General features: G+C 51.2%; 2 protein-coding genes across 3 annotated transcripts in view; one reads left to right on the top strand and one right to left on the bottom strand.

The window, feature by feature from the left end:
- Positions 1-3,011, top strand: part of ABCC6 (ATP binding cassette subfamily C member 6) — a 50,163-nt gene extending 47,152 nt beyond the window's left edge. Inside the window, exons 28-31 of the mRNA XM_070411551.1 lie at positions 708-866; positions 943-1,109; positions 1,871-2,065; positions 2,369-3,011. Of these exons, the coding sequence (XP_070267652.1) occupies positions 708-866; positions 943-1,109; positions 1,871-2,065; positions 2,369-2,477 (630 nt within the window). The 3' untranslated portion in view covers positions 2,478-3,011. The remainder of the gene's footprint in view (positions 1-707; positions 867-942; positions 1,110-1,870; positions 2,066-2,368) is intronic.
- Positions 3,012-5,729: 2,718 nt separating this feature from the next.
- The window catches only part of ABCC1 (ATP binding cassette subfamily C member 1 (ABCC1 blood group)), a 145,678-nt gene continuing 124,223 nt past the window's right edge, over positions 5,730-27,184 (bottom strand). For both annotated transcript variants that reach the window (XM_070412918.1, XM_070412917.1), the window contains 11 exons: positions 25,031-25,163; positions 22,609-22,816; positions 20,323-20,633; positions 17,963-18,162; positions 15,447-15,573; positions 14,511-14,612; positions 11,734-11,880; positions 9,912-10,070; positions 8,784-8,950; positions 7,904-8,098; positions 5,730-7,364 (listed from right to left, as the gene is read on the bottom strand). In XM_070412918.1, coding sequence (XP_070269019.1) covers positions 7,256-7,364; positions 7,904-8,098; positions 8,784-8,950; positions 9,912-10,070; positions 11,734-11,880; positions 14,511-14,612; positions 15,447-15,573; positions 17,963-18,162; positions 20,323-20,633; positions 22,609-22,816; positions 25,031-25,163 — 1,858 coding nt within the window. In that variant the 3' untranslated portion in view covers positions 5,730-7,255. The remainder of the gene's footprint in view (positions 7,365-7,903; positions 8,099-8,783; positions 8,951-9,911; positions 10,071-11,733; positions 11,881-14,510; positions 14,613-15,446; positions 15,574-17,962; positions 18,163-20,322; positions 20,634-22,608; positions 22,817-25,030; positions 25,164-27,184) is intronic.

A 27,184-nucleotide genomic window follows, 5' to 3' on the forward strand; every position in this document is an offset into this window, starting at 1 on the left:
ATGGTTAGATGGCTGGACAGGAGGTCGTGGGAGAAAGGATGAGAGATGGATGGAAGAAAGGATGGGGACAGATGGAAGGATGGGGACAGATGGCAGGATGGGGACAGATGGAAGGATGAGGGACAGATGGAAGGATGGGGACAGGTGGAAGGATGGGGACAGATGGAAGGATGAGGGACAGATGGAAGGATGGGGACAGATGGAAGCATGAGGGACAGATGGAAGGATGGGGACAGATGGAAGGATGAGGGACAGATGGAAGGATGGGGACAGATGGAAGGATGGGGACAGATGGAAGGATGGGGACAGATGGATGGGACATGAATAAAATGACATGGGGCTGGAAGGAAGAAGGAGGGGTGATGGAGGGCTGTGGACGGAAGGATGGGGGAAATGGAGGAACAGAGGAGGGTACGGATATTGAAGGAAGGTTGTGGGAATAGTTGGGAAGGTAGGAGAGACATGTTGGGATAAGGGAAAGATAGAGAAGAATACAGACAGAAGGTTGGGTGGATCGACGATGGATATAGGGCAAGTTGGGTAGATGGAAGGATGGATGCTCAAAGGATGATGGGTAGGTAGTGGGCGGGTGGATCTTGGGTGCAGGGGAAACATCTCCCAAAGAGATGCCCAGGAAACCTAGGCTGTGCCCGCCTTCTTCTGGCCCGGCCTAGTCACAGTGGCCTTGCCCTCTCATCCCCTGGCAGGTGGGCATCGTTGGCAGGACGGGGGCCGGGAAGTCCACCCTGGCCGGGGGCCTGCTGCGGCTCCTGGAGGCAGCTGAGGGTGAGGTCTGGATCGACGGGGTCCCCATCAGCCATGTGGGGCTGCACACGCTGCGGTCTAGGATCACCATCATCCTCCAGGTGAGGCCTCGGGACAGGGTGGGCAGAGGTGGGATCGTGGCTGGGCCAGCCCTGACCCATTGCCTGTCCTGGCCAGGACCCCATCCTGTTCCCCGGCTCTCTGAGGAGGAACCTTGACATGCTACAGGAGCACACGGACGAAGCCATCTGGCAGGCCCTGGAGACGGTGCAGCTCCGAGCCCTGGTGGCCAGCCTGCCCGGCCAGCTGCAGTACGAGTGTGCCGACCAAGGCGATGACCTCAGGTAGGGTTGCCCCACCACAGCCTGGACCTCAGGGGAGCTGAAGGGAGAGGCACGTGTGGCCACGGCTCTCCCCAGGGGCAGTCTGCCCTGGAAGTGTGCCCTCCCCATAGATCATCAACCCCATCCTATTAATAATCACGGTAGGAGCCCCGTCCCTTGTCAGCAGTTCCAAACTCCAACACCATCTCTGAATATCACATCTCTTTTTCCTAAATTCGGTTTCCCAATTTAGTTAGTGGCAAAACCCAACCTCTACTGACACAAGACTACACAGAGCCTTTATCCCACTCAACACTTATTTTGCTATAGAAATAACGTGTGTGATATTGGGTGCTGGACCCATGCCCACTGAAGGTACCAAGTATGCCTTTGAAAACATTTTTTAAAATGTAGTAAAAAATACACCATAAAATTGACCATCTTACCCATTTTTAAGTGTATACTTCAGTAGCATTGAGCACATTTACATCACTGTGCTACCCAACTTCAGAACTTTTTCATCTTGCAAAACTGAAACTCAAAAACTCTTTAAACAATTCCCTATTTCCCCGTCCTCCCAGGGAAACTGAGGCACGGCGGGTTCGAATGACTTGCCTAAAGTCACCTGATCAAAAAATGGCAGGATGGGGATTTCTACCAGCTCTGTGGACTGGGGCCCACCACTTCTGTGGCTGTTGTGGAGATGCATTTGTGGGCACGCCCTGCAAACCCTGACGTGTAGACACACAAACATCTGGCCCGATTGTCCCACTCCCTCCTAGCCTGGGCCAGAAGCAGCTGCTGTGTCTGGCACGTGCCCTTCTCCGGAAAACCCAGATCCTCATCCTGGACGAGGCCACGGCCGCCGTGGACCCGGGGACTGAGCTGCAGATGCAGGCCGCCCTTGAGAGCTGGTTTGCCCACTGCACGGTGCTGCTCATCGCCCACCGCCTGCGCTCCGTGATGGACTGCGCCAGGTAAGTCCCCGCAAGGCGCTGGCCTCAGGGACCCTGCAGTGGTGAAGGAAGGCATCCGCATTTAGAGCTGGAAAGGTGATGGAATGGATTATCAGGTGCCCATTGTACAGGTGGGAAGACTGATGCCCAAAGGGGAAGAGATGAGCCCAAGGACATATGCCCAGTAGATGCTTACAACCAGGAAACCACACAGAAGGCCAGACTTCTGGGGAGCAAACCTCAGAGCAGGCACGCTGGGCTCTCCGAGCGGCCCAGGGACCAGGCTGGTGTCCAAGGAGCTGCCTATCTCCCTCTCCCCCGCAGGGTGCTGGTCATGGACAAAGGGCAGGTGGCGGAGAGCGGCAGCCCTGCTCAGCTGCTGGACCGGAAGGGCCTGTTCTATAGGCTGGCACAGGAGTCAGGCCTGGTCTGAACCAGACCCCTCAACCCTCACGCCACGCCAACCTGGAAAGACGTGCCATGCCCTGGAGATACCAGTGACCTGGGGTCATCAGCGGAGTCTAGACCCCTCTGCTCTCCAGGATTGGGTGGCAAATGGCAGGGAAAGTGGACAATCATCGCAGACCCAGGAGGATGCAGCAACCCCCAAGGTCGGCCTGACCAGAGCCCGTCCAGCCTTGTCCATCCTGGACCCAAAGTGGACAGTGGTTCTCAGCCCTGGCTGCCCATTGGACCCATGTGGGAACCTCAAGACCTGCCCACACCCAGGCTCCACCACAGACCAATGAAGTCATTAACCCTGTGGCAGGGCAATGGTGTGTGTACTTTCCCAGATTAACCCTTTTATTTTGACATGAGTGTAGATTGACCAGCAGTTTTAAGAAATAATCCACAGAATGCCTGTGCACCCTTTTCCATTTCCCCCCAAAGGAACACCTTGAAAAACACTAGCGTGGTATCATAACCAGGATATTGACATTGGTACCATACACAGATCCTGCTCAGATTTCCCTGTACTAGTATGTGTGCGCGCGTGCGTGTATGTGTGTGTGTGTGTGTGACTTCTACACAATTGTATCACACGTATAGGTGGCATCCACCACCACTTCCATCACCACGACGACCCCTGGGGCTGCCGTTCTGTGACCACACCCTTCCCTCCTGCCCCCGCGACCCCCAACATGCTCTCCATTCTGGCACACGGTATATTTTTAAAGCTCCCCGTATGATCCCAACATGCACCAGGACTGAACGCCATGGCCCCTGCTGCTCCTCCCACCCTTGTACACGGGCTCCAAGAAGCACCTTGTCTGAATTGGACACATGAGCCACGACCCACACCACGATGGGGCCCTCCAGGCACAAGCATGAGGACACACTGGCACGCAGTTCAGCTCCGAAGGCCAGAGGGGAGGGGCCGGGACTTCTTCAGGAGAAGTCCTGAGGGGAATCGCTCCGGACCTGGCACATGTCATACATCTGTTTGTTACAGACCAAATCCCAGCTTCTTGGGGGAGCCCCAGAAGCAGTCAGAACATCCCGGGCATTTCTGTTCATACTTCCTCCCCCGAGGGGGCCGTGTGGGAAATGCTGCTGGGGTCAGAGGTCAGGGTGGTGACGGGCAGCCCCTGCCTTCCTGAAGGGCGGTGCGCAGCGCACGTGCTCAGGCCTGTTTCTGACAGTGGTCAGTCGGAATCTTAGTGCAGGGCTCTTACGACTGCCTTCAGGCACCAGGAAAGGGGGCTCGATTCTCAAGTAGCCAAAACAGAGGTTCCCCAGACACAGCTACCTGTAGCGCAGCGTGAGCAATGAGGCAACCCAGGCTCCTCACCGACTCATGGCATTGCTGCAGGGATAGAGGAAGCTAATACACGGAAACGTGCCCAATAAACGTTCACGATGATCCCTGTTGTATCTGAGGGCCTCTGTGGGCAGCGAGAAGGGTCCACACACCAGGACTTTTATTCTGGTCACTACCGACACGTGGGGTAGGTATTTCTCTGCCACGTGGGGTTGTCCTGGGCACTGTAGGATGTGTAGCAGCATCCCCGGCCTCCACCCACTAGATGCCAGTAGTCCCCCCGCCTCCAGTTGTGACAAAAATGTCTCTAGATGTTGCCAGATGTCCCGGAGGGAATCAGAACCACCCAGTCCAGTCACCGGGCTAACCCGGCCCATTGCCATCAATAATCTCCTGAGACCAGGGCAGTGGCTGTGCTGGTGCGCCAGCAGGCGCCTGTGGACACCCAGCTGCCTGACAGGACACAGCCTGCTCTGCCTCGTCAGGTCACAGGGACTTCCTAATGGGACATCCCGACACAGGTTTCCAGCCCAGAGTGATCCACATTTAATTGCAGCTTCTACCTCCCTCGGCCGAGATGTGGCGAGCAGCACATTTTGATGACTTCAGATTGGGGTAGGGCGCCTGCACCTCTTGCCTCTCCCCTGTTGCGCCTACGAAGTGCTGGCCCCACCATTACTGGCAATTACGAGCTCCATTTCGCAGATGAGGAAACGGAGGCTCAGACAGTTGCCATGACCTGCCGAGGTCACCCAGTTAGTAAGTGGCAGAGAGGGGATCTGCCCCTGGGGCCATCTCACACCAAAGCCCAAGTCATCACGTGGGGGTTGTCTTTCCAACTTGGGAGCACGGAAAGGGACCCGACATAGCGCTTCTCGTTGCTCTGCCGGGAGCTCAGCCACCGGACGGCCCGGCAGAGCGGCCACAGGCAAAGGCGGCAGCAGCTGCGTGTTTGGCAAACTCACTTGGGATCATTCCAGGGCCACAAATGCCTACTTTCCCGGAAGGAGATGGTCTGCCAGGGCGCAGTGTGTGGGCCACAGGAGCCAGCGCCCACGAGCCTGCTGACAAGGCTGCTGCTGGCCCACACCCTTGGAGACCAGCCTGCATGCCACACAGGCCACTAATCCCCCCGCTGTGGCTCCTGCCAGCACAGCCTGGCTGGCGGGGAACACACACATCCAGGGAAGCCACACATGGAGCTGATCGTATCTGCATGGTCATTTACTTCATTTGAGACACCTATGAGTGGGTGTGAGTCGTCCACACTCTCCCTTCTATGGTGACCTGGAAGCCAGCTCCTGAGAGGCAAGGTCAAAAGGCGAGAATAGCCTGGCTCTCGCAGTGGCTGCTTGGAAGGGAGTGATCCTGCAGGGGCGCCTGACCCTCATCGGGACGTGTATGAGCAAGAAATAGAACCCTGTGCTCATTTCCCATGAGTTTGCGGCTACAGCACGGCCCAACCTATCCTGACTGTATTAACACAAAGGGATTTTCAAGGGCCACGTGATTTTTGCCTTAGAACCTGACCTGGGCCACACACACATCACTGCTCATCTTCACAACATTCCCTCCGTGCAGGTGTGATCAGCTCCACTTGACAGATGAGGCAACAGAGACTAAGTGACTTGCCCAGGGTCACACAGCCAGCAAATGACAAGGGCAGGACTCAGGCCCAGGTCTGTCTGACCCCAGAGCCCAGGCTCTGTCCACCGGGCCACGCTGACTCCCCACTCTACCCGACACGGCTCTTAACCTCTAGGCTCCCATTTCCGACAGGGGCTCCCACTAGAGACGGCATGTTTGCCAACAGGAAAGAAGGAGAGCAGACAAGAGGGGAGCCGCTGACTCCCAGAGGAGATGGCTGAAACCCCAAAGAAAATGGAATCGTTATTAGAAAGAAATAAAATCTTTTTTTTTTTTTTTACTGCAAATTGCTTGTCAATGTTCTCGTTTCCAGTGTAAGTCATTACAAAATGATTCCCAAGAAAAACTTGGTTTATCTAATGTGAAAGAATGGTATAACTTACAAAAAATAAATATATATTTCCACCTAAAGGAAGATGCTTTTCTGGATTTGAAGTCAGCAAGGGAATCTCGGGGCAGCAGTGGCCCCTCTGCTTTGTGGGTCTCCCCTGGGTCTCTGGTTGCGAGACCTAAAGGACGGGCCCTGGAGGTCTCCACTCGCTTTTTCTTCAGGAACCCGCAGACCCGCTGTCAGATGCTGGCCACCTTGGCTTTCCCTGGGAGAGCTGCTCCCGGCCCAACACTTCCGCCCAAGAAATTCAAGTTGAGAGAGTGTTTCTCCCGGGAGCAGTACTTTAAAAAAGAAAAAGAAAAAGAAAAACAATCACTGATATTCGTGAATGGGTTCTTTTCTTGTCCTGGAACACACTCAGTTACTACACGTCCGGTTCTCCACACTGCCGCCTCTGACAGCTACCCGGAGGCCAAGGGTGAGGAACTGAAATCTAAAAAACGAGGAGAAGTCTCAACAGAGCTCGATTCAGTGCCCGCTGGTCATCCGTGGCGGTGCCCAGTGCTCCTGGCTTTGAACCCTTCACAACCACGAGCAAACCTCTTCCAGGTGCCTCAAGGTAATCCATTCTAGCAACTGGCAAAAGGAGGCAGGAGGAAAGGCAGAGAAAAGACCGGCGTGGCTAAGGAGGTGAGCAGCCAATGTGGGAAACTGGTACTGAGAGAGGATCCCCCAGCCCTGGAGTTCCAGGTCCAGGTCCCCGGTAAGGCCAGCCCGTCCTGCCAACGAGAAGCCCGCAGGTGATGAGGCTGCCTCTGGCCTGTGAAGCAAGTCTCGGTGCAGGCAGTGCTGGGACGCTGGCTCCGTGTCTGAGCGCCCAGGCGACGGGATGTTTGGTAAGAGGAGTGTCCACGGCCCCCAGGACACCGCCTGAGGGTGAGGATGATCTTCACCAGGCCCCTCACCTCCAAACAGCAGCCCCAAGGAGACGAAGCATTCTGGGTGGAGCCCAGATGTTAGAGGTGCCAGGACAGCAGCCGAGGCCGAAGACTTGGAATTTCAGACTTTGGCTAAAGAGATTTGAGGCAGTTGGCTGGATTTGGTCACTAGCATGTTTTACGCAACCAATTTCTCGAGAAGTCTGGCTGCCAAACTTCCCTGCAGAGCACCAAGAGCACGAGCAGGCCCTCCCAGGTTGTGCGACGCCGGTGCGTCCTGCGGGGTAACAGGCAAGGGTGTGCTGTGCGTGTCTTTGGTGGGCTGCGTCTCTGTCCCTCCTGTTTCTTCACAGCCAATTCCAGGCAGCGGACCAGAGGGTGGCTGCTTTGTGGTTTTGTTTTATTGGGTTTGGTTTTATTTCCTTTTTTGGTTTCAGTGTATGGGAGGCTTGGGTTCCCAAAGAGGCTGCTGAGTCATCCTGGGACAAGGCATGTGGACCTTGCAGGTCAAACCAGACGCACCAGCGCCGGGCTTACACCAAGCCGGCATCTTTGGCCATGCTGTAGAACAGGCCTCTTTGCTGCAGGAGGTCAGAGGGGGCGCCGCACTCCCGGATCTCTCCTTTGTCCAGGACGATCACCCTGCAAGCGGAGGGCACGCAGACATGAGTGGTAGGAGGGGTTGGCACCTCATGCCCGCAAGAGCCCAGCTGGGCAAATCCTGGCTTTGGGTCAGGCCCCTCACCTCTGTCTGTTAGGACTGCTGCAGTAGCCTTCCAACTGGTTACCCCTTCTCAAGCCCTATTCCTAGTCAATGTCAAAGTCCTGTGATGCTACACACGACACTCACTATCACCTACTCTGTCTCCTTCCCAGCACAATTTGGTTTTATTTATTGCCGTGTTTATTATCCGTCTCTGCACCCAGCCCCCAGCTAATCTATAAGGTCCCTCAGCCAGGCTTCCTGCTGAGTCCCCAGGACCTGGAACAGGGCCGGCTTTGTGGCAGGCACTGCATACGTGATGACTGAGTGATGTCAAAAATACCTGGTACCACCCGGATAAAGCGAGGTCCCACCAACTGGGGCTGTCCCCATGCATAGGACAGTGTTGAATGAATGAATGAGTGAATGAGTGAGGTGGGCACCAAGGCCTAGAGGCCTTCTGTGCCAGATGCTTCACCTGGTGTAGTCCATGATGGTGTTGAGACGGTGAGCGATGGTGAGGACAGTACAATCGTCGAACTGTGTCCGGATGGTGGACTGAATGAGGTCATCCGTTTCCAGGTCCACGGCCGCCGTGGCCTCATCCAACACAAGGATCTTCGTCTTCCTCAGCAAGGCCCGGGCCAGGCAAACGAGCTGGCGCTGCCCAACACTTGACCACAGAAAAAGACCAGGAGACAGAGAGTCAAAACCACCCCTGACCCTGAGCCCTGGCCTGAGCTGGGAGGAGGGAGAAGAGACTTGGTGTTGCTCGGAGCAGGAGAGGGTCCACTCCCACACCCGTGCTGATGGCAGACATCACTAATCCATCACAACGTTCTTCCTGTTGAGCTAGAAGTGAGCTCGGGATCATTCTCAGCCCAGGGCTCAGAGGAATACGCAAACATTTGACATGGTCAGCATGGGTAGTGTGACACGCAGCAAAAGGGGCCCCGTATCCAGGCCCTCACAACTGACTCTGTATTCAACCACGTGCCTTGTTTTGGCCAATGGGGTGCTGGCCAACATAAGGCTGGCAGAAGCTTAACATGGGAATGTATGCCAGGGTTTGCACCTCTGCCATCACCATGACAACACGCCTGGGCTGGTCTGCTGGAGGATGAGGGACATGAACTGCCCCAAGGGAGGCCAATCAGATCAGCCAATTGCAGCGGACCCCCAGTCATATGAACGAGCCCAGTCATGATGAAACCTGGCTGAACCCATTTTATAGATACGGAAACTGAGGCTCCAAGAAATAATAGGCTTATGTGTGGCAGAGCTGGGACTCAAACTTGGATCAGACACAGATGCAAAAGGACAGAATCATCAAGAGCCCTGACCGAGGGGGAGCCCACCTCAGGTTCTCCCCGCCTTCCGTGCACTCGTGGTTCAGCTTGTCAGGAAGGGCCGACACAAAGTTCTTCAGGTGAGCCAGCTCCAGTGACGTCCAGACCTCTTCATCCGAGTACTGGCTGAACGGGTCCAGGTTCATGCGGAGAGAACCCGAGAACAAAATGGGGTCCTATTCAGAGAGAAGACAGCCGTCAGTATGTGAGGCTCAACGTCAGCTGGCCATGGATGGGACAGAGGTGGGACACAGAGAGTTCTGGCCAGAAATGTTCACAATTGGGCATGAGAGTTCCTCAGAATCGCTATTTCTAGAGATCTTAATAATGGGGGGGGGGGGGGCGGGGGGGGGGGCGGGGGGGAGAACCTGGAAATCTCTGTGTTAGGTGAAATAGAATAGATTAATTTTTTGAGAAGACTTCCTGGAGTCTTCAATATGCACATCTTCCAGAAAGATGTGACATGGTTAATTCCTAATCGTCAAGTACTGTGGATTCCTCCCAATCCCCTGCCTCCAAAACAGAATCTTAGAAGAAATTTCAGGAAAAATAACATTAAAAAGCAACATATTAGGGAAACAGCACCTTCAGGAATCAGTCTAGAAAATTCTTTTTTTTAAAAATCACATCTGTAGTATTTTTTTAACATATGTTTTTACTGATTTCAGAGAGGAAGGAAGAAAGAGAAACATCAATGATGAGAAAGAATCATTGATTGGCTGCCTCCTGCACACCCCCAACTGGGGATCGAGCCTGCAACCTGGGCATGTGCCCTGACTGGGAATCAACCAGGACCTCTTGGTTCATAGGTTGACGCTCAACCACTGAGGCATGCCAGCAGGGCTAGAAAATTCTTCTCACTTAGCTCTTGGAAGGGCAAGAGAGTTTTGTCCTGACTGACAGCCAGCAGAAAGCCAGTGCCTACGCATCCCGTTAGATGCTCTGGGTGGCAAAGTGCAGGGACGACACCTGGTTAATTCCCATTGCTACACCAGAGGAGATTCAGTGGAGAAGTGACATAGCATAATTTTAATAAGAATAATAAAGTAGGAACACATTTATATCTGTATACTGAAAAAAGACACGCATTGCTCTCAGTGGGACCCAGCGCTCCTGGTGGCCTCACACAGACCCCACCTGGGGGATGATGGTGATCTTGAAGCGGAGGTCGTGCAGGCCGATTTTGGCGATGTTGACGTTGTCAATAATGATCTCTCCTTCTGAAGACTCCTTGATCCGAAACAAGCCCAGGGTCAGGGATGACTTCCCGGCTCCCGTCCGCCCCACGATGCCAACCTGTGGGACAGGAAGGACCAGCGTGAGGTGGGAATGCTGCTATCTGGGGGATACCTCCTGTCTCAGAACACCCTCATGTCAGACATCTGCCCCAGGGCAGCTCAGTCATCTGGTCAACCAACTCCCACCACAGTCCTCTCGCTCCAGCTTCCTAGAGGCATTCCTTTAGGGGCTGTCGGCTCTTTATATGTTAAAATTATAATTAGCTCTTTTTATAAGCTACTAGACCTCCAAAGACCCAGGCATCAGACAGGGAGGGATTTTAAACAGGCCCTATTATTTTCAACTCATGATGATATTAAGTAATAATCAGGTTATTTCCCTCACACTGTTCTTTTTTCTTTTGTTGTTGTTGTTAATCCTCACCCCAGGATATTTTTTCCATTGATTTTGAGAGAGAGTGGGGGCGGGGGGGTGGGGGGGGGGGGAGAGAAAGAGAGAAGAGAGAGAGAGAGAGAGAGAGAGATAGAGAGATAGATATCAATGTGAGAGAGACACACACACCGATTGGCTGTCTCCTGCACATGCCCCAATTGGGGCCGGGGATCAACCTGCAACCAAGTATGTGCCCTTGACTGGAATTGAACCCACGACCCTTCAGTCCAGGGGCCGGCACTCTAACCACTGGACAATACCAGCTAGGGTCCCTGACACTGTTTTTCCCAGTTCTTGAGATGGTAATTTCCCAACCAAGCTGTTGAAACAGCTCAAATATTCAAGGACACCCCCTGCACACCTCTCCTCTCCATCCCAGCTGTGCGAGCAAAACGAGGTTACGGATGTGGCCTGGTCTCCACTGTCCTCTCTTGAGGGAACTGGGCTCCCATGCAATGGCCAGTGATGACGGCCCCTGACATCCAAACACACCCCCTTCACCTGGGCTCCCGAGAGGTGGGTTTCCTCTGCCGCCCACAGCGATGTCACAGGGCAGTCTCTCATGATACAACACAGAAAGCCTGGCGAGAACATGGCCCACTCTGTTCTTTCCTCGTTGTAAATTAGAGAACTTATCTCATGGGAACAGAGCGTTCTGAGCCTGGCGGAACGGACAGTGTAACAAGTCCGTATGTTCAGAGATGAAAGAAGCACTGTTCCCTGGAAAATGGCCAGGAAGGCCATGGTCTGATTCTGAGAATCTGGGGGTCTGAGGGGAAGGACATCTTCCAGGAACAGCTGGGGACCAAGGCTCTGTTCCAAAATTCTGACAATTTCACATGCCCCCTGAGCCTTCCCCAGCAGTGAGGGTGGCATCCTTCTATCTTGGAGATCCCAAACAATGCCTACAGGGTCCATGGAGGCACCTGAATGGGGTGGGGAGGGACCGAGTGAACAGGGAGGCTCGCATCTTGCCTCCCAAGAGCCGGGTGGGGAGTACGAGCCCAGTGTTGCTAGATGCTGTGATCTTTCGAGAAAAGCAGGAAATGGATTTTATGGAAAAAGTTCCAGATTTTTCAGTATTTGCAACTTATTCAGATTTTTTTCAAAACCTCTCTGTGGACCTCATTTGGTCCACCGGCTACCAGTGTGCAGCCCTGGGGAACACTGTCTGAATAGCCACCCCAGGGTGTGGGCTGGGATGGACTGCGGAAATGACAGCCGGTTTCATGTGCCTGATCACAAGCTGTGCCGACTGTGCATGGGTGGGAGAACAGCGTGCACCCACCTTTTCTCCTCCTTCGATAGTGATGTTGATGTGCTTGAGAACCAAGTCCAGGTCCTCTCGGTAACGCAGGCTGTAGTCCCGGAACTCCACTCGGCCCACCTGGGGCCAGGTGCTGGCCGGAGTCATCTCCTGGATCCGCCAGGGAGCCTGTAATGGGTGGGGGAGGAGGGAGGCAAATAAGGAATCTGAGGTCCATCTCAGGCCCCAAGGCTCTCTGTGCGCGGCCTCTACAACCTCTCTGACCTCACCTCCCTCTCTCATGTTCACTCCGCTCCCCACACTGACTTCAGGGTGATTTCTCCAGGCCTTTGCATTTGCAGGTTTCTCTGCCTGAAATGCTCTTCCCCAAGCTACCTACTCAGCCTGCTCCCCCACATCCTGCAGATCTTAGAGCAAGCCAGACCACCTTCCTGGCCCTGCACCCCACTGTTCTCTCCCCTGCTTCATTCTCCTTCTGAGCACTTACCATTGTGTCACCCATGCCTACTGGAATATCCACTCTATGAGGACAGGTTCTTGTACTGTTCGTTCACTGTTCTATCCCAGGGCCCAGAGCACATGGTAGGTGCTCAATAAATACATATGGACTGCATCAAAGTGGTCTTCTCTGAACAGACACAAGGCTGACTGCCTTCTAGGTCTGGGCTGCAGCAATAAAAGCGGCAGCGACCACTGAAACAACACTGTCACATTCTCTCATTTAATCCTCACTGCAGCCCCATACATGGGGTCCTTTCATCGTCCCGTTTACACACAAGGAAACTGAGACACGGACAGGGGAGCACGTTGCCCATGTCACACAGCCCCTATTTCTGAAAAGTTTCTTAGTCCAGTTCGGCATTTCCTGAGACTTACAACTGGATACGCCCCAGGCCAGCCTCGGGGCTACCTTTAGGGGAAGAGAGGAGCAGGGAGGACAATAAAAGAAAACTTTCAGCCTTTCTTCCCCACAAACTTCTCATATTATTTTTTTTACAACAAAAAAAAATTCCCTTTTATAATTTAAGTATATAAATAAAAAGGACATGCTATAAAAACATAGGAGCGACTGAAGAGAAGTGGGAACTTTCTAACATGAATATATAATATATTGTTTATAATGTATTGTTTATATTTATACATAATATATACACAATAAATAAACATATATATCATAATAGTGGGACTCTAAGTGATCTTGACGACTTCTTGTATTTTTCAAATATGTTCTTATTCTAAAAATATAGAATAAAAGTAGTAAAATATTTTTGTAAAATAAAAAAAATTTCACACTTTAAGTGGATGAATTTTATGGAGTGTGAATTATCTCTTAAAGCTGTTATAAAAAAATAAACTCAGCCTGCCTGGTGTGACTCAGTGGTTGAGCATCGACCCATGCACCAAGAGGTCACTAGTTCGATTCGAGGTCAGGGCACATGCCCAGGTTGCAGGCTCAAGCCCCAGCAGGGGGTGTGCAGGAGGCAGCCAATTAATGACGGGATATTTATATCTCTCTCTCCCTCTCCTTCCCCCTCTCTCTAAAAACCAATAAAAATATAAGTAAATGAATGAATAAATTAATTAATTAATAAGCTAATTAATTACTTCAGCGCTGGCTGGTGGCTCAGTTAGTTAGAGCATACCCAGGCTACAGGTTGGATCCCTGTGCAGGAGACAACGGATCGATATTTCCTTCTCACATCAATGTTTCTCTCTCTCCCTCTTCCTCTCTGTCTAAAAACAAACAAACAAACAAAGATATTCTGGGGGATGATTACATAAATAAATAAGTTCAGTGTTGGCTGGGAAAGTCCTGGTGTAATGCACTCTTATTTCCACAGGGGTCACTCACACCATTCTGGCTGATGCCTCTGATGAAATGGAACCTGGAGTTCACCATTTCAGAGCATTAAAAGACTGAGGTCATAGGTCACCTTTGCAAATCCTCTAACATAGATTTTAACTGGGGCAGCCTTGGTCTCGTTCCCAAGGGGCATTTTCTTGGGAGGCAGTGTGGCACAATGACAAAGACCCAAATCCTAGGTCTGCGATTTACCAGTCATGTGTCTTAGGCAAGTAACTTAACCTCTCTGTGTCTCAGTTTTCTCACCTGTAAAATGGAAGTAATAATAGAATGTGAGTTGTACGGTTGTATAGTGAATAAATTACTCTGTGTGAAATGTTAGGACAGGGCCTGACACCTCCACGAGGGCATAATCTATGTCCCTGTTGTTATTGTGGGTGGTAATGGAGTGGCATCACCAAGCATTACTGTTACTGGCATTATTATCACCACTACCATTGCTAGTGGTGTGTAGACAGAATAAGGCACTTTTCAGGGTGACGTGGCACTGAAGTCTAGAGACTTGGGTCCTATCTATCACGTATGACCCTGAATCAGCCAACATCTCCCCTAGGCTACCCTTTCTCCATCTAAAGCAGTAACTGCAAGATTTTCCAAAGTTGGGTCAATTCCTTACCAGTATTTATCCTTTACAATATCCATGTACTCATTCTTGTTATTGTGTTTGAATACTTTTAATCAACTCATTTGTATTTAATTTTAAAACTTATTTAAATCAATGGTGCCTCTAACAGTTGATGACTTAGTATTTAGTCATTTTTCAGGAGCAAAAAGAAACTAATCTCTTTTCCCATAAAAGAAGTCCCCCATAAAAATACATAACAGTTTGTCAGATAGAGGATGCCTGTTGCAGGCACACATGGTTTGGCTTAGAGGTTCTTTAAAGCCACACTGAAGATCAAGTTCAAAAGGTCAGGGCAGGGGCTTGCTCTACCTCCTTCTCAGTTTCTGAATACTCCTTGAGTCTCTCCACGGCCACAATGTTGGTCTCCATCTCCGACGACATCCGAACAAGCCAGTTCAGGTAGGTGGTGACCTGCGAGTGGAAGAGTCACATGGAGCTTTTAGAGTGAGCTTGAGTTGCTTTATTTTAATGAAGTAATTATGAGTTGTGAAATAGTTCAGAAAAGAAAGGTACAGAAAACAGCACCCCACACACAGCCTTCACACAGACTTGCTCCACTGCATCTCTTAAGCAAGCACATTTCAAAATCACCCATGAGCCACCCTGTAATCAGAAAGGAAATGAGAAAATATTTTGAAATAGGTAATAGGAAAATACAATATATTAAAATATGGGAAATGCAGCTAAAGCAGGGCTTCAAGGGAAATTTATCCTATATAATAAAAGGCTAATATGCAAATCGACCAAACGGTGGAATGACCTGTTTGACATGCACTGACCACCAGGAGGCAGATGCTCAATGCAGGAGCTGCTCCCTGGTGGTCAGTGCGCTCCCGCAGGGGGAGTGCTGCTCAGCCAGAAGCCCTGAGCCGGGTTCATGACTGGTGAGCGCAACGGTGGTGGCCACTGTGGCAGAGCTAAGTCGGCAGTCGGACATCCCTCCAAAAACTCCAGGACTGCGAGAGGGCGCAGGCCAGGCTGAGGGACCCCCACACACCCACCCAGTGCACAAATTTCAGGCACCGGGCCTCTAGTAGTGTTATAAGCATTTTTCTTGCAGTTGGAGGTATCCAGGCCATGTATCTAATTTCTCTCCTGCTCCAGTCAGTCACAGGGCCGTAGGCCTGCTCCTCAAATTCCATTCAGCCCCTTTGCTCTCCTGCACTCCCACAGGGACCCAAAACAAAGACAACTGGCTATCCCGTTCAGAGAGATGGGAAATTCAGCAAGAGCACCCCCTCTCACCTGTAACGAGTAAGATATTGAGAGGCCCACCAAGCCGGCGCTGAGGCTGTTCCGGGAGATCACTGCAAACAGGGTTGCAAACAGGACAATGCAGTTACCCACACACTCCAGCCGCACAGCCAGCCACCTGCATGAGACACAGGCAGACGAAAGGACAGACACACGCACAGAGTCAGCTTTTTCAGAGACGTGGTTTCTGGTTCTGGGCGTGGGGTTGGGAGTGGAACTTCACTAACTAAAATAATCCCTGAGAGTTCGGAGAGAGGCCTCCTTTGCCCCACTCCTAGGACTCAGGGGGAAGGAGGACCAAAGGGACACAATTTCAGTAACTCCTCACTCATCCGGCAACCCCAGGGATTAAGGCAGTTCTCTGGAAGCAATCTTCCCAGGAAATGGAAGTTTGCTTTTTTAAGAACCAACTTTTTCTCATTGAAACCTTTCAAAACAGCCATGTGTGCATTTTTGAAAAAAGATGTCCTGAAAAATTAATAAAGACTAAGTCATCGACTGTAAGAGGCACCACTGATTTAAAATAACCTTCTCTTGACCGGCTGTAGCTCAGTGGGTGGGCATCAACCTATGAAGCAGGAGGTCATGGTTCGATTCCCAGAGCACATGCCCAGGTTGCGGGCATGATTCCTAGTAGGGGGTGTGCAGGAGCAGCCAATCAATGACTCTCTCTCATCATTGATGTTCTATTTCTCTATCCCTCTCCCTTCCTCTCTGTAAAAAAATCAATAAAATATATTAAATATATATATATATATATATATATATATATATATATATATATTTCAGAGAGGAAGGGAGAGGGATAGAGTTAGAAACATCGATGAGAGAGAAACATCAATCAGCTGCCTCCTGCCCATCCCCTACTGGGGATGTGCCTGCAACCAAGGTACATGCCCTTGACCGGAATCGAACCCGGGACCCTTCAGTCCACAGGCCGATGCTCTATCCACTGAGCCAAACCGGTTACGGCAATAAAAATATTTTTTTAAATAAAATAACCTTCTCTTGGCAGGGAAAAGGGTGGTAAGAAAAAACACACTATTTTCAATGTAGTGGAAGGGTTCCCAGATGCAGATCATCCTCATCTTAGAAACATTAAAATGTATTTTACCTTTTAAGATATAAACAGATATTTTAATGATTTAAAGGTAACTTTTGTAAGATATCACACAGCATTAGGAATATTATTTTAATGTTTCAAAATGTAAAGCATTCTAGGGAGATGGGTTAGCCTTTTTCCCACTACAGCTCTTAGACCCACGTGACTGGTCTTCTTGGGGGTGAGCCACTCCCACAGACAGGCAGGCATAGTGACAAACACCCTGAAAGTTCTGCAAGGGAAGACGGGGTCTCCAATGACTCCCAGTCTCCCACCCAGCCTTACCCTGTAGGATCGTACTGTACATGGTGGGCTGGCGGTTGGTTTTGATGGGTCACTTCCAGGATGCTGCTACCCTTGCCCCAGCGTTTTCTTACCCCTCATCTCAAAAACTGTATCAGGATGCAACCGAGTGAGGAGGACATTTTAGAGATAAGCGGACACTTTTCTAAATTCAGTCCATAATTAGCAAACTTAGCCCTGGCCAGTGTGGCTCAGTTGGTTGGGCATTGTCCTGTGCACCAAAAAGTTGCTGGTTCGAGTCTAGGTCAGGGCACGTGCCCAGGTAGGGGGCGTACAGAAGGCAGCCGATGATCTCTCTCTCTCTCTCTCTCTCTCTCTCTCTCTCTCTCTCTCTCTCTCTCCCCCTCTCTCCCTCTTCTACCTCTAAAAAGCAAAAAATATATATATAATAAATTAGCAAACTTCTTTTTTTCAGTAGAATTATTTATTTATTTACTTACTTACTAACTTCTTTATTTACTGTCTAAAGTTTTACATATGCCTCCTTTTCCCGATTGACCATCCGCCCTCGCCCGTCATTCCTACCCCGGGCAAGCCTCCACCGCCCCAGTGTCTGTGTCCATTGGTTATGCTAATATGCATGCATACAAGTCCTTTGGTTGCTCTCTAACCACCCCCTTCCCTGCCATTTGTCTCTTGATCTATTCTTGTTCATTAATCTTTTTCTTTTTTTTTTATTAATGCAATTCAACCATTCTTCATACCCTAAATGACAATTTCACATGGTTTGACTTAATATTCGTGATTTGCTCCTGATACACATCAGGGGGGTGGGGTTGGGGGTGGTTGCCCTTCAGCTTGAAATTACGGTAGGAAAATACCCAACAGCTGAGTCTGCCCACCCCTTGTGCTCCTGTGCCCCCAGGATGACAGCTAAAGGGCAGGTTCTGTATGATTTTCTGGCTCCAGAAGAACTCTCTGTCCCTGTCCTTCAGTGCCCCGGAGTGCTGGTGCTCACAGTGTCCCTGTCTGCTTTTCGCAGTTATGCTGTCCTCACCAAATCAAACCATTCCCTCTGGGAGGGTCTGAGTTTGGCTTCACACCATCCTCCAGGAACTACGGCGGCTTCCCACGCCCCCTCTGGTGGGCCCGGTGCGCCCACCTGTTGGCCACGATGCTGGGGTAATAGGCCTTCTGGTTTTCGTCCACCTTCAGGTCACTCTGGCAGATGAAGCGCTCCTGTTCCGCAAAGGCCCGGATGACACTGACCCCCAGCAAGGTCTCGTTGAAGTGGGAGTAAACCGGGGAGCGGCTAACGGATTCGAGGCGCTTCAGCTGCCGGGAGGAGGCCACGTAGAACCTCTGGGGGCACAGAACGGACAGGGAAGTGAGTGGAGCTGTCCTCATCCCAGCCTCCCGGGGCTGTGCTGGAGTAAGTGTGGACATAAATGATGACACCAGGAGGCGAATGCTGGAGCTGGGCTGCTCTTAGCAGGTGACTCCACTCACCTGGTGAACTGCTGGCAGAGAGCCAACAACGATGGCAGCGATGACCAATAGAATAGCTAACACTTAAGCAGAGCCCACCCTCTGTGGCACTGTTTGAACTACTTTCACATATACCAACTCACTGAATCCTCACCCAAGACCTCTGAGGTGCTCATTCCTTTCTCACCATCAGGAAACTAAGGCACAAAGAACTAAGCTCACCTCGTCCCTAAGATCATGTGGCTGGCTAGGATTCGAACCCAGACCCTTGGCTTCAGAGTGCCAGCCTCTGTCATGTACAGCCTCTCTGAGCCACTGACTGCTGGGGTTTAATGGACCTGCGGGATACATTCTCTCATTTCCTTTTTCTAATCCTCACCCAAAGATAGGTTTCTTTATTGGTTTTTAAAGAGAAGAAGGGAGAGGAGGAGAGAGAGAGAAACATCAATGTGAGGGAGAAACATTGATTGGTTGCCTCTCATACATGCCCTGACTGGGGATCAAACCCACAACCTTTTTGGTGTGGAGGACGACGCCCCAACCAATTGAGCCACCCGGCCAGTGCGCTCATTTCCTTTGCATATGTACTCAAGAGTGAGATTGCTAGGTTCTAGATAAGTGTATATTTAACTAAAAATATATATTAAAAAAAACCCACCTCTTCCATAATCCCAACCCTCAGGCAGGCAACACTTTTTGCCTCCTTTTCCAGTCCTGCCCACACACATTATGCATTTCATCTTAGTTAAATTTCACATGGTTCAATCTAGTATTAGTAATGTGCTCCCGATACACATCACACGGGTGGGGTTTAGTTAAAATGACCGTGTGCACACAACACGGTCCTCTGCCTAATTCACTTCCTGTTGCTCAGACATAAAACTCGTGGTGCAACAGAGCCTTCCTAATCCTCCCGTCAAGGGTGCATGAGATTCTGCCATGGAAACGCTCCGTCGAGTGCTCAAGGCCCTGCTACTGGCAGGTATTGGAGCTGCTTCAAATGCTACATTTGGTCTGTTCTGTCCTTTAAATTGGGTCTTTCCAGAACATTTCCAGCCAGGGTCTGACCATGGATGCTATTTTTGGTGACTGCAGCCAGGTGATTGCCCAGAGTTGGCACCAAGTTGAAGAGAACGCAGTGAGGGTCCTTCCTGATGCCTCCCTTGTTCACGCTCACCCATCACTGGCCACAGCGTGGCGGGGTCCGGGGCTGGCCTCCCTCGGGGACCCCACAGGAGCAGCTCCAGTGCGGTTTGAGGACGGAGCCCTTCACAATTTCCTACCCTCATTTTGGGTTGCAGTTGCTAAGCTCCCATCTAAACCTCCACCCTCACCCCCAGCAGCTGTGCCACCGCTAACCTTTCTGGGCAAGAAGGGACAGGCTGCCCTGCGGTCACCAGCACATGCTTTGGACTCAGACAGACGTGAGTTCCCACCGCCGCCGATTCTGCCATTAGAGCCCCAACAAGCTCATCTGTCAACCGGAAACTCAGTCCCCACTGCAGCTGCCTAAGAAACCAGGATGCTACCCGGCTACCACACGCACCTTGCCCTGTTACCTCCTCAGGCTTGTTTTCTGCAATACAGACGGGAACAGGACTGGATATCAACAAACTCATGGCTCTGCCACACCAGCCCTGAGTAACCCGCCTCTATATTTCGATTACAAGAGAGAAAGACACACACCTATCTTGTTTAAGCTGCTCGTATTCGCATCTCCATTACCTCAAGGGGGCTTAAGAACTAGAGAATTTCATAGCATTCTTAAGGAAATTTCAATAATAAAAGTATCTTTATAGCTATCACTATTTTTTCTTTTATAACTTACAGCTACAAAAATAACCCTTACTAAAAAGTGCATTTGGTTATCACAAGCTAAAAAGAATCAGCTGAGGCGCTTGACACCATACCCACCGCGCCCCCAGCAAACCCTCCGCAGCTCCAGAGGGAACCGGTGCGAGGGCCGAGCCCTGTGCTCATGGGAGCCCGACACACGGTAGGGCTTCTTCCAGACACCAACAGCCCACCTCTCACCTGGACGAAGAAGTAGATGAGGCCCAGGGGCGGGATGATGACAGCGGCGATGGGCGTGGCCAGCAGGATGATGATGCAGGCGCCAATGACATTGAACAGGGAGCCCATGAACATCTTGATGACCTGTGGGATCATGGAGTCCACCGTGTCCATCTCCTTGGAGAAGCGGTTCACCAGGTTCCCACTGGGTGTCCGCTCGAAGAAGCTCATGGGCGACCACAGGACATTATGCAGCAGGTCCAGGTGCAGGCGGCGGGAGGCAAAGATGCCCCCGATGGACAGCGCCATGGAGTAGCCAAAGACCGCAAGCCCTGCAAACATTCCCGCATTAGACTCCACAATGGGAGAGGGGCCAAGCTGGGGGTTGGGACGAGTGGCCATGCGACCATGTGGACGAAGCAGGGCGGGGTCCCCAGCTATAATAATAATAATGATAATGGCTATTATTTATTGAGCACTTACTATGTGCTAAGCACCATACTGAAGTTTTACAGGTATCTAATCCTTATGACAACTCTGTATAAATCAGGTAACTACCCATTTCACAGATGAGGAAACTGAAACTCAGGTGAATTCCTCCACCTTCAATATTCTCAGCCAATTAGAAGCAGAGATGGGGTTTAGTCCTGGCAGCCTGCTCCCGCTCATGCTCTCAAGCTGTCGGCCAAACTCTAGACCAGCCCCATCCAATGGAACTTTCTGTGATGACGGAAACATTCTACATCTGTACTGTCCAATGGAGTAGCCATGAACCACATGTAGCTGCTGAGCACCTGAAATGTGGCTAGTGCAGGGAACGACCGAATGCTTACTTTTATTTCAATTTAATGAATTGAAATTCAATAGTTACCCATGGCCAAAGACGACCACTACAGGACAGCACAGCTGGACTAGACACTGCTGCTGTGTGGGCCCAGATAAACATCACACTGTGCACCACCTCCCCTCAATTATAATTTGGAGTCCATAGTCCTTTGCCCTAGGAGGGCGTTGCAGGGACTGAGAAACTTAAGAAATCCATGTTTGCTCTTCTGGGTTTCCCAAAGCCATCTCCTGGAGTTCAAGAGGCAACTGTGGCTCCTCCAAACAAGCCACGAAGGGCACCCGTTCCTTGCAGAGAGGCGATTGCAAGAAGCGGGACTAAAATGACAGGCTCTGAAGCCAACACTGTCAGATCTTGTCTCTGTCACCTACCAGGTGTGGGGCCTTCTGCAAGTCACTTAACCTCTTTGCACCTCAGCTTCCCCATCTGTAACATGGGACACTATTTATAGCAATGTCAAATGCAAGGGGCCTACCCAGCTATGTGCTTGGTGCACAAAAAGTGCTCAAGAATGTCAAATATGTGTATATCTACTGTACACACTATGTGCCTAGGCATTGAATGTACACGTGTGTATATATAAACAGTTTTGATGAGCACATAAACACATACCTAAGGTACTGTGTAGCATGTAGCGTAGTGGTTAAGAGCACGGGCTCCGAGCCAGACTACCTCATTCAATGCCAGCTCTGCCACCTATTAGCATGTGACTTAGGGCAACTTACTTAATCCCTCTGGATCTCAGTTTCTGCATCTCTAAAATGGGGAAAATATTAGCTCCTACCTCGTGAGATTGCTGCAAGTGTAAAACAAGTCAAAACACGTAAAGGTGTTTAGAACAGAACCAGGCACCAGGTAAGTGCTCAGTAAACACTAGCTGTTAGTATTAATGCTGTTGTTTGGGAACTCTCATGGGACCACAAGAAGGGCATACAGCAGGGTTTCTCAACCTCTCACTGTTGACATGTGGTGCTGGATAATTCCGTTGTGGGATCTGTGCTGTGCAGTGCAGGATGCTTAGCAACATCCCTGGTCTCTAGACCCAGTAGCACCCTCAGAAGTTGTAACAACCACACGGATCTCCAGACATTGCCACATGTCCCGGAGGGGCCAACACTACATATGCTAAGAATCCCCACCTTCAGACAGCAGGGAAAAGCCCACAAATGAAACTGTATAGACGCACCATTAATGCTCCAGGTGGACTCTCTTCCTCAACTTTCCTCATCTATAAAATGGGCACACTGACGCTCTCCTCTATCTCCTAGGGCCATGTGAAACACAGCATTCAAAATATCTGAATGTTTACTGTGTGTCAGGTACTGTTCTTCTGGGTTTGTCTTGGGGAGGGGGGGTCTATAAAACCCTGACAAGTAGGGACCAGTTCTCTAACAAGACAGAAAAGTGGTTCCAAGTGCCAAAATCAGGTGGGATGGGGGAGGGTGCAGAGGGGCGGCTCCTACCTTGAGAGATGCCCAGGGCTCCATAGACGCTCAGCCGGACTTTAGTGTGCTTCTGGGTCCCGTTGACGATGGGGTCATCAGTCCAGAGACTGAGCCAATAGTTGGAGGACAGGGCGGCAACGTGGTTACACAAGAAAAGGAAGATGCTCAGAAAGGAGATGAAAAGTCCAATGGCCTTCATGTAGTCCCAGTACACGGAGAGCTTGACCTGGAGCCGGGGAAAGGAGGCGTTTTACACAATGCACCACACCCACCAGGGTCAGCACCTGCCGTCAGGCCTCCACCTGGGCTCATATCCTTGACATGCACACCCCCCGCCCTCCCCCCCCGCCCCCCGCCCACCGTTAATTGACAAAGAAAGTCAGCAGCAGACCAAGTCCAGGTCCTTGCCCCGCAGGGCTTGGTTTCAACAGGCTCCAGCCTCTTTCCTCGTGCGTGGCCTCGCTGTCTTGTCAAGCCTTTAAGGCTGAATTTTGGGTCATCAAGGTCATGTCTGAATCACAGGCTGGTTGAAAGGTAGCAGTGAGGGGTCAGAGCTCTGGGGTATAACTGAGTGTTTCCTTTTTTCTGTTCCAAGTTTCTGCTCTTCGAACTCAAAGAATGGGCAGAGGGTGTCAGAATAAAGAGCATGTTGCACCCCTTGGTTCCTTACAGCTGCGCTGCCTGCTGTCCCTGCATGACCCCGAGGGGCTCGGGGACCCTCCTCACGAGAAGTGGGACAAGGCAGCGTGGGAGGCAGAAGTGGCCGGGTGGGCTGGACCCAGCTCCACTTTGGCAACTGACACTCCCTCCCCGTCTCCGTTCTCCCTGTGTATAAATATAAATGCAGGTGATGCTGAGACCATCTCCTCTGGGGTGTGGGATTCAATGGGGATTCAATGGGCCTGGCATCTCTGGCCCTTCTTTCTCAAGTGCTCAATTCAGGGTCATTTCTCTGGCTCCCTGGAGGGTCAGTGAGAGCAAGGGGGGAGGACACACAACAGCCACCTCAGGCGTTGGCCACAGGTGTGAGGGCAGGTGAGGGGACAGGCTGGGAACAGAGGGCCCCAGGAGATTTTGATATGTCCAGGCCGGTCTGAGTGCCCCGCCCTCACATGGTACCCTACCACCTTTCGGAGGTTGGTTATTTTTCTTTGTGTACTTATTTTAGAAACTCTATTCCCCATTTTTTTTAAAAAAAAACATATAACCACATTTATATTTAAAAATAAATTCTGGCCCTGGCTGGTGTGGCACAGTGGTTGGAGTGTTGTCCCGTGTACTGAAGGGTCTCAGGTTTGATTCCCGGTCAGGGTACATACCCAGGTTTCAGGTTTGATCCCCAGTCAGAATGCATGGGTGAGGCAACCAATTTATGTTTCTCTCCCCTTCTCCCTTCCTCTCTCTAGAATCAATGAAAAATACATCCTTAGGTGAGGATTTAAACAAAACTCTGATCACTGCCACAAGTGAAAAATTACTGATTAGTGACCCTTGGACAATATAGATGATTGTAATATATATATATATATATATATATATATATATATAGAGAGAGAGAGAGAGAGAGAGAGAGAGAGAGAGAGAGCTTTAAACCCACGCTTATTACAAAGAAAAGTTAGCAATTGTTAGTGCTAGAGACGGAATGTTTGTGTGTCCCCAGAATGCCTATGTGATGGCACTAGGAGTCGGGCCTTTGAGAGGTGATTAGCTTCATGAAGGTGAATGGGATTAGTGCTCTTACGGAAGGAGGCCTCAGCGAGCTCCCAGCCCCTTCTGCCACGTGAGGGCATGGGAAGAAGATGGCCCTCTATGAACCAGGAATGCACAAGGAAGTGGGTCCTCACCAGATACCAAATCTGCCGGTGTCTTGATCTTGGACTTGCCAGCTGCCAGAGGTGTGAATAATAAGTGTGTATTGTTTCAAAGCCTTTCAAAGCCACCTAATCTATCCTGTTATAGCAGCCCAAACGGACTAAGACAGGTATTCAAGATGAGCTAGGTAACTTTCTCACTGGTGTACTAAGGGCAGGAAGAGAAGTGAAAACTTTTTTTCCTTAATATTCTTCAGCACCGTGTCTGCAATCACCTCACATAATGGAACCCTGCATGACGGGAAGCCCTGACTTAGAGCGACCAGGTTGCCTACCCCTAATGAGAGGCCCCCAGCAGCTCAAAGGAGGCGGCAGCAAGGACAGCAGAGACCATACATGACAACCCTGGAGTCGACTGCCAGGGTTCAAATCCCAGCTCTGCCCCTCAGCTGTGACCCCGGGTGAGTCACCTAGGCTCTTAGGCCTCGGTTTCCAGCATTTAAGACAATACTTTTACAAGCTCCTGTGAGGAAGACAGCTGTTAACACAAAGTCCTCTGCACGGGGACCAGCACACCCTGGCGAGCTGCATACACCCACCAGCGTCCTCATCTAGGGAGCCAGCCTCACCTGCCCTGTCTGAGCCTTGTCGGCCTCCATCATCTTCCAGGTGTCCTCCTTGGCCCCGGCCTTCTGCAGCTCGGCAGTGCTGCCGTGGTGCCGGCTGGCGTCCCCGCTGTAGGAGGAGGAGTTGCTGAGCTGTCTGGGGAAAGCAAGGCACATGGTGTCAGCCAATGGAAGCCTTGGGCAGGGACGGCAGTCCCAACAAAGTACTGACCCAGTTCAAGCTTCAGATTTTACAGATGAACCCAGGAGGGTAGGGGCCCCATGAAAGAAGCGTTCCTTTATGCAGGCATTCTGCAAACAGCCTTGTCATGCCACCAGTGGTCATCAGCTTTTGAAGACCATCACAGATCATCACAGATCAGGTGACCCAGGACTCTTTCCCCCTTGAGGCAGTCCTGCCCCCAGGGACTTACAGCATTGGGGAATGACATTGCGTGTGTGTGCGCGCGCGTGCACACACATGTACATGAGAACACAGGCACACCGCCTCTCTCAGCCACAGCTCAGACCCACACGGGCAAAGGTGATGGAGTAAAACCCACCCCGGTCACCGACTCTCCTGCCTTCTTGGTTTGCCTGCCTTGATGAAGCAAGCACGGGGGCTGGAGGTGCTGGGAGCAGGGAGCTAAGGTGGCCTCCAGCCCGCGGTCAGTTAGGAAATGAGCAAGTGAGTCTTGCCAACAGCTGCAGGAAGCAGATCGATCCCAGCTGAGCCTTCAGATAAGACCGCATCCTGGCCGACACCTCAGCGACAGCCTGTGATAGACGCTGAGCAGAGGAACTAGCTGAGCCACATCCGGACCCCCCAAGACACAGAAACCATGAGATGACAAACCACGAAGTGTGTGGTAATGTGCTATGTAGCAACAGAAAATGAATGCCCCAGTGTCCTGCATGTTTCTGCTCAGTCTGCCCAGGCTCTCTCCAGTCTGCATACCACCATCACCTGCCCCTGTTCCCAGGACCACCTGCAGGCACTACCTCCTCTCGGCTGCTTCAGCCACCGTGACTAGTGATGCTGGCCGCCCTCCTGAACCTGGCAGCACCCCCAGGCCCCCTGTGTGACTCTGGGCATGGCTCTAAGTGCTTTACACACATACGTCCAGCTCCCCACCTCAACAGGTGCACCGACAAAGAAGGAAATCCTCCCACCTGTCCGTGAGATAGAAACCTGAGTCCAGGAGGGTGCTGTGCCCAGTGTTCTGAGGGCAGAGCTGCTCATGCCCATCTCCTTCCAGCCCCATTTCTGTGAAATGCCCCACCCCCACCCCCAGAAGAAGTAAGTCCCGGCAGCCCCAATCGTCCAGGAATGACTGAGTGCTGGGGGCACAGGGCACTGTCCCCGGTGCTTCACAGGCACCGTATCAGGTAAGCCTTACTACAATCCTATGTAGCAAGTACACCACAGACCCCATGTGACAGCTGAGGAAACAGACACAGAGAGGTTAAGCAACAAAGTCCATGGAATGAGGCTCCTCTAAATACCCAATGATCTCACCAAATGCAACCTCCTTTAAAGCAGCAAAGTGTAGAAGTTAGGGGCAGGGGCTCAGAGGCTGGACTTGGGCTCAAATCCTAGTTCAGCTTCTCTCTAGCTGTATAACCTGTGGGGAGCTCTCAGTTTGCTCATCTGTAAAATGGGAAGATGACAGTAACAACCTCCAGGTTCAATGGACTGTTTAATAGTGCCCTACTGCATGGAGCTTGGCTAATGGGGCCAGGATTCGAGGAACCAGGAGTGGGGGGCGGGGGGGCAGCTCCTAATGGCACTGTGCCTGGGTCCTAATGGTGCATCAAACTCAGCAGTTACTATTACTGTGACTAATTTTAATTGAATGCTGGTTCTTAACGCCTCAACCCTCCAGGCCCCTCAGAGCAAATTGAGCAAAAATCCACACCATGTAGGGAGCTTGGGTGTCAGAAGTGCAGACTGATGGTTCAATCACAAGGCCTGTGTAGATCGTGCCACCTGGAAGAACAGTGCCAGGCTCCCCCTTCAGGCCTCTGTGCTCAGGAAAATGAGGTTCCCGGAGGATTTGGGGGGAGAGGGGGAGGCAGAAAGCCTCCACTTGCACGACCCTGGAGAGTTGAAGGCCTTTTTTGGTAGGTGGAGCCAAGCTACTGGCACCCTGTACCTCCCCGCTCCCCACAGGCGCT

The sequence above is a fragment of the Myotis yumanensis genome, unplaced genomic scaffold (genome assembly GCF_028538775.1).
Source record: "Myotis yumanensis isolate MYYU_CA2020_CCGP unplaced genomic scaffold, mMyoYum1.0.hap1 SCAF_4, whole genome shotgun sequence".
NCBI lineage: Eukaryota > Metazoa > Chordata > Mammalia > Chiroptera > Vespertilionidae > Myotis > Myotis yumanensis.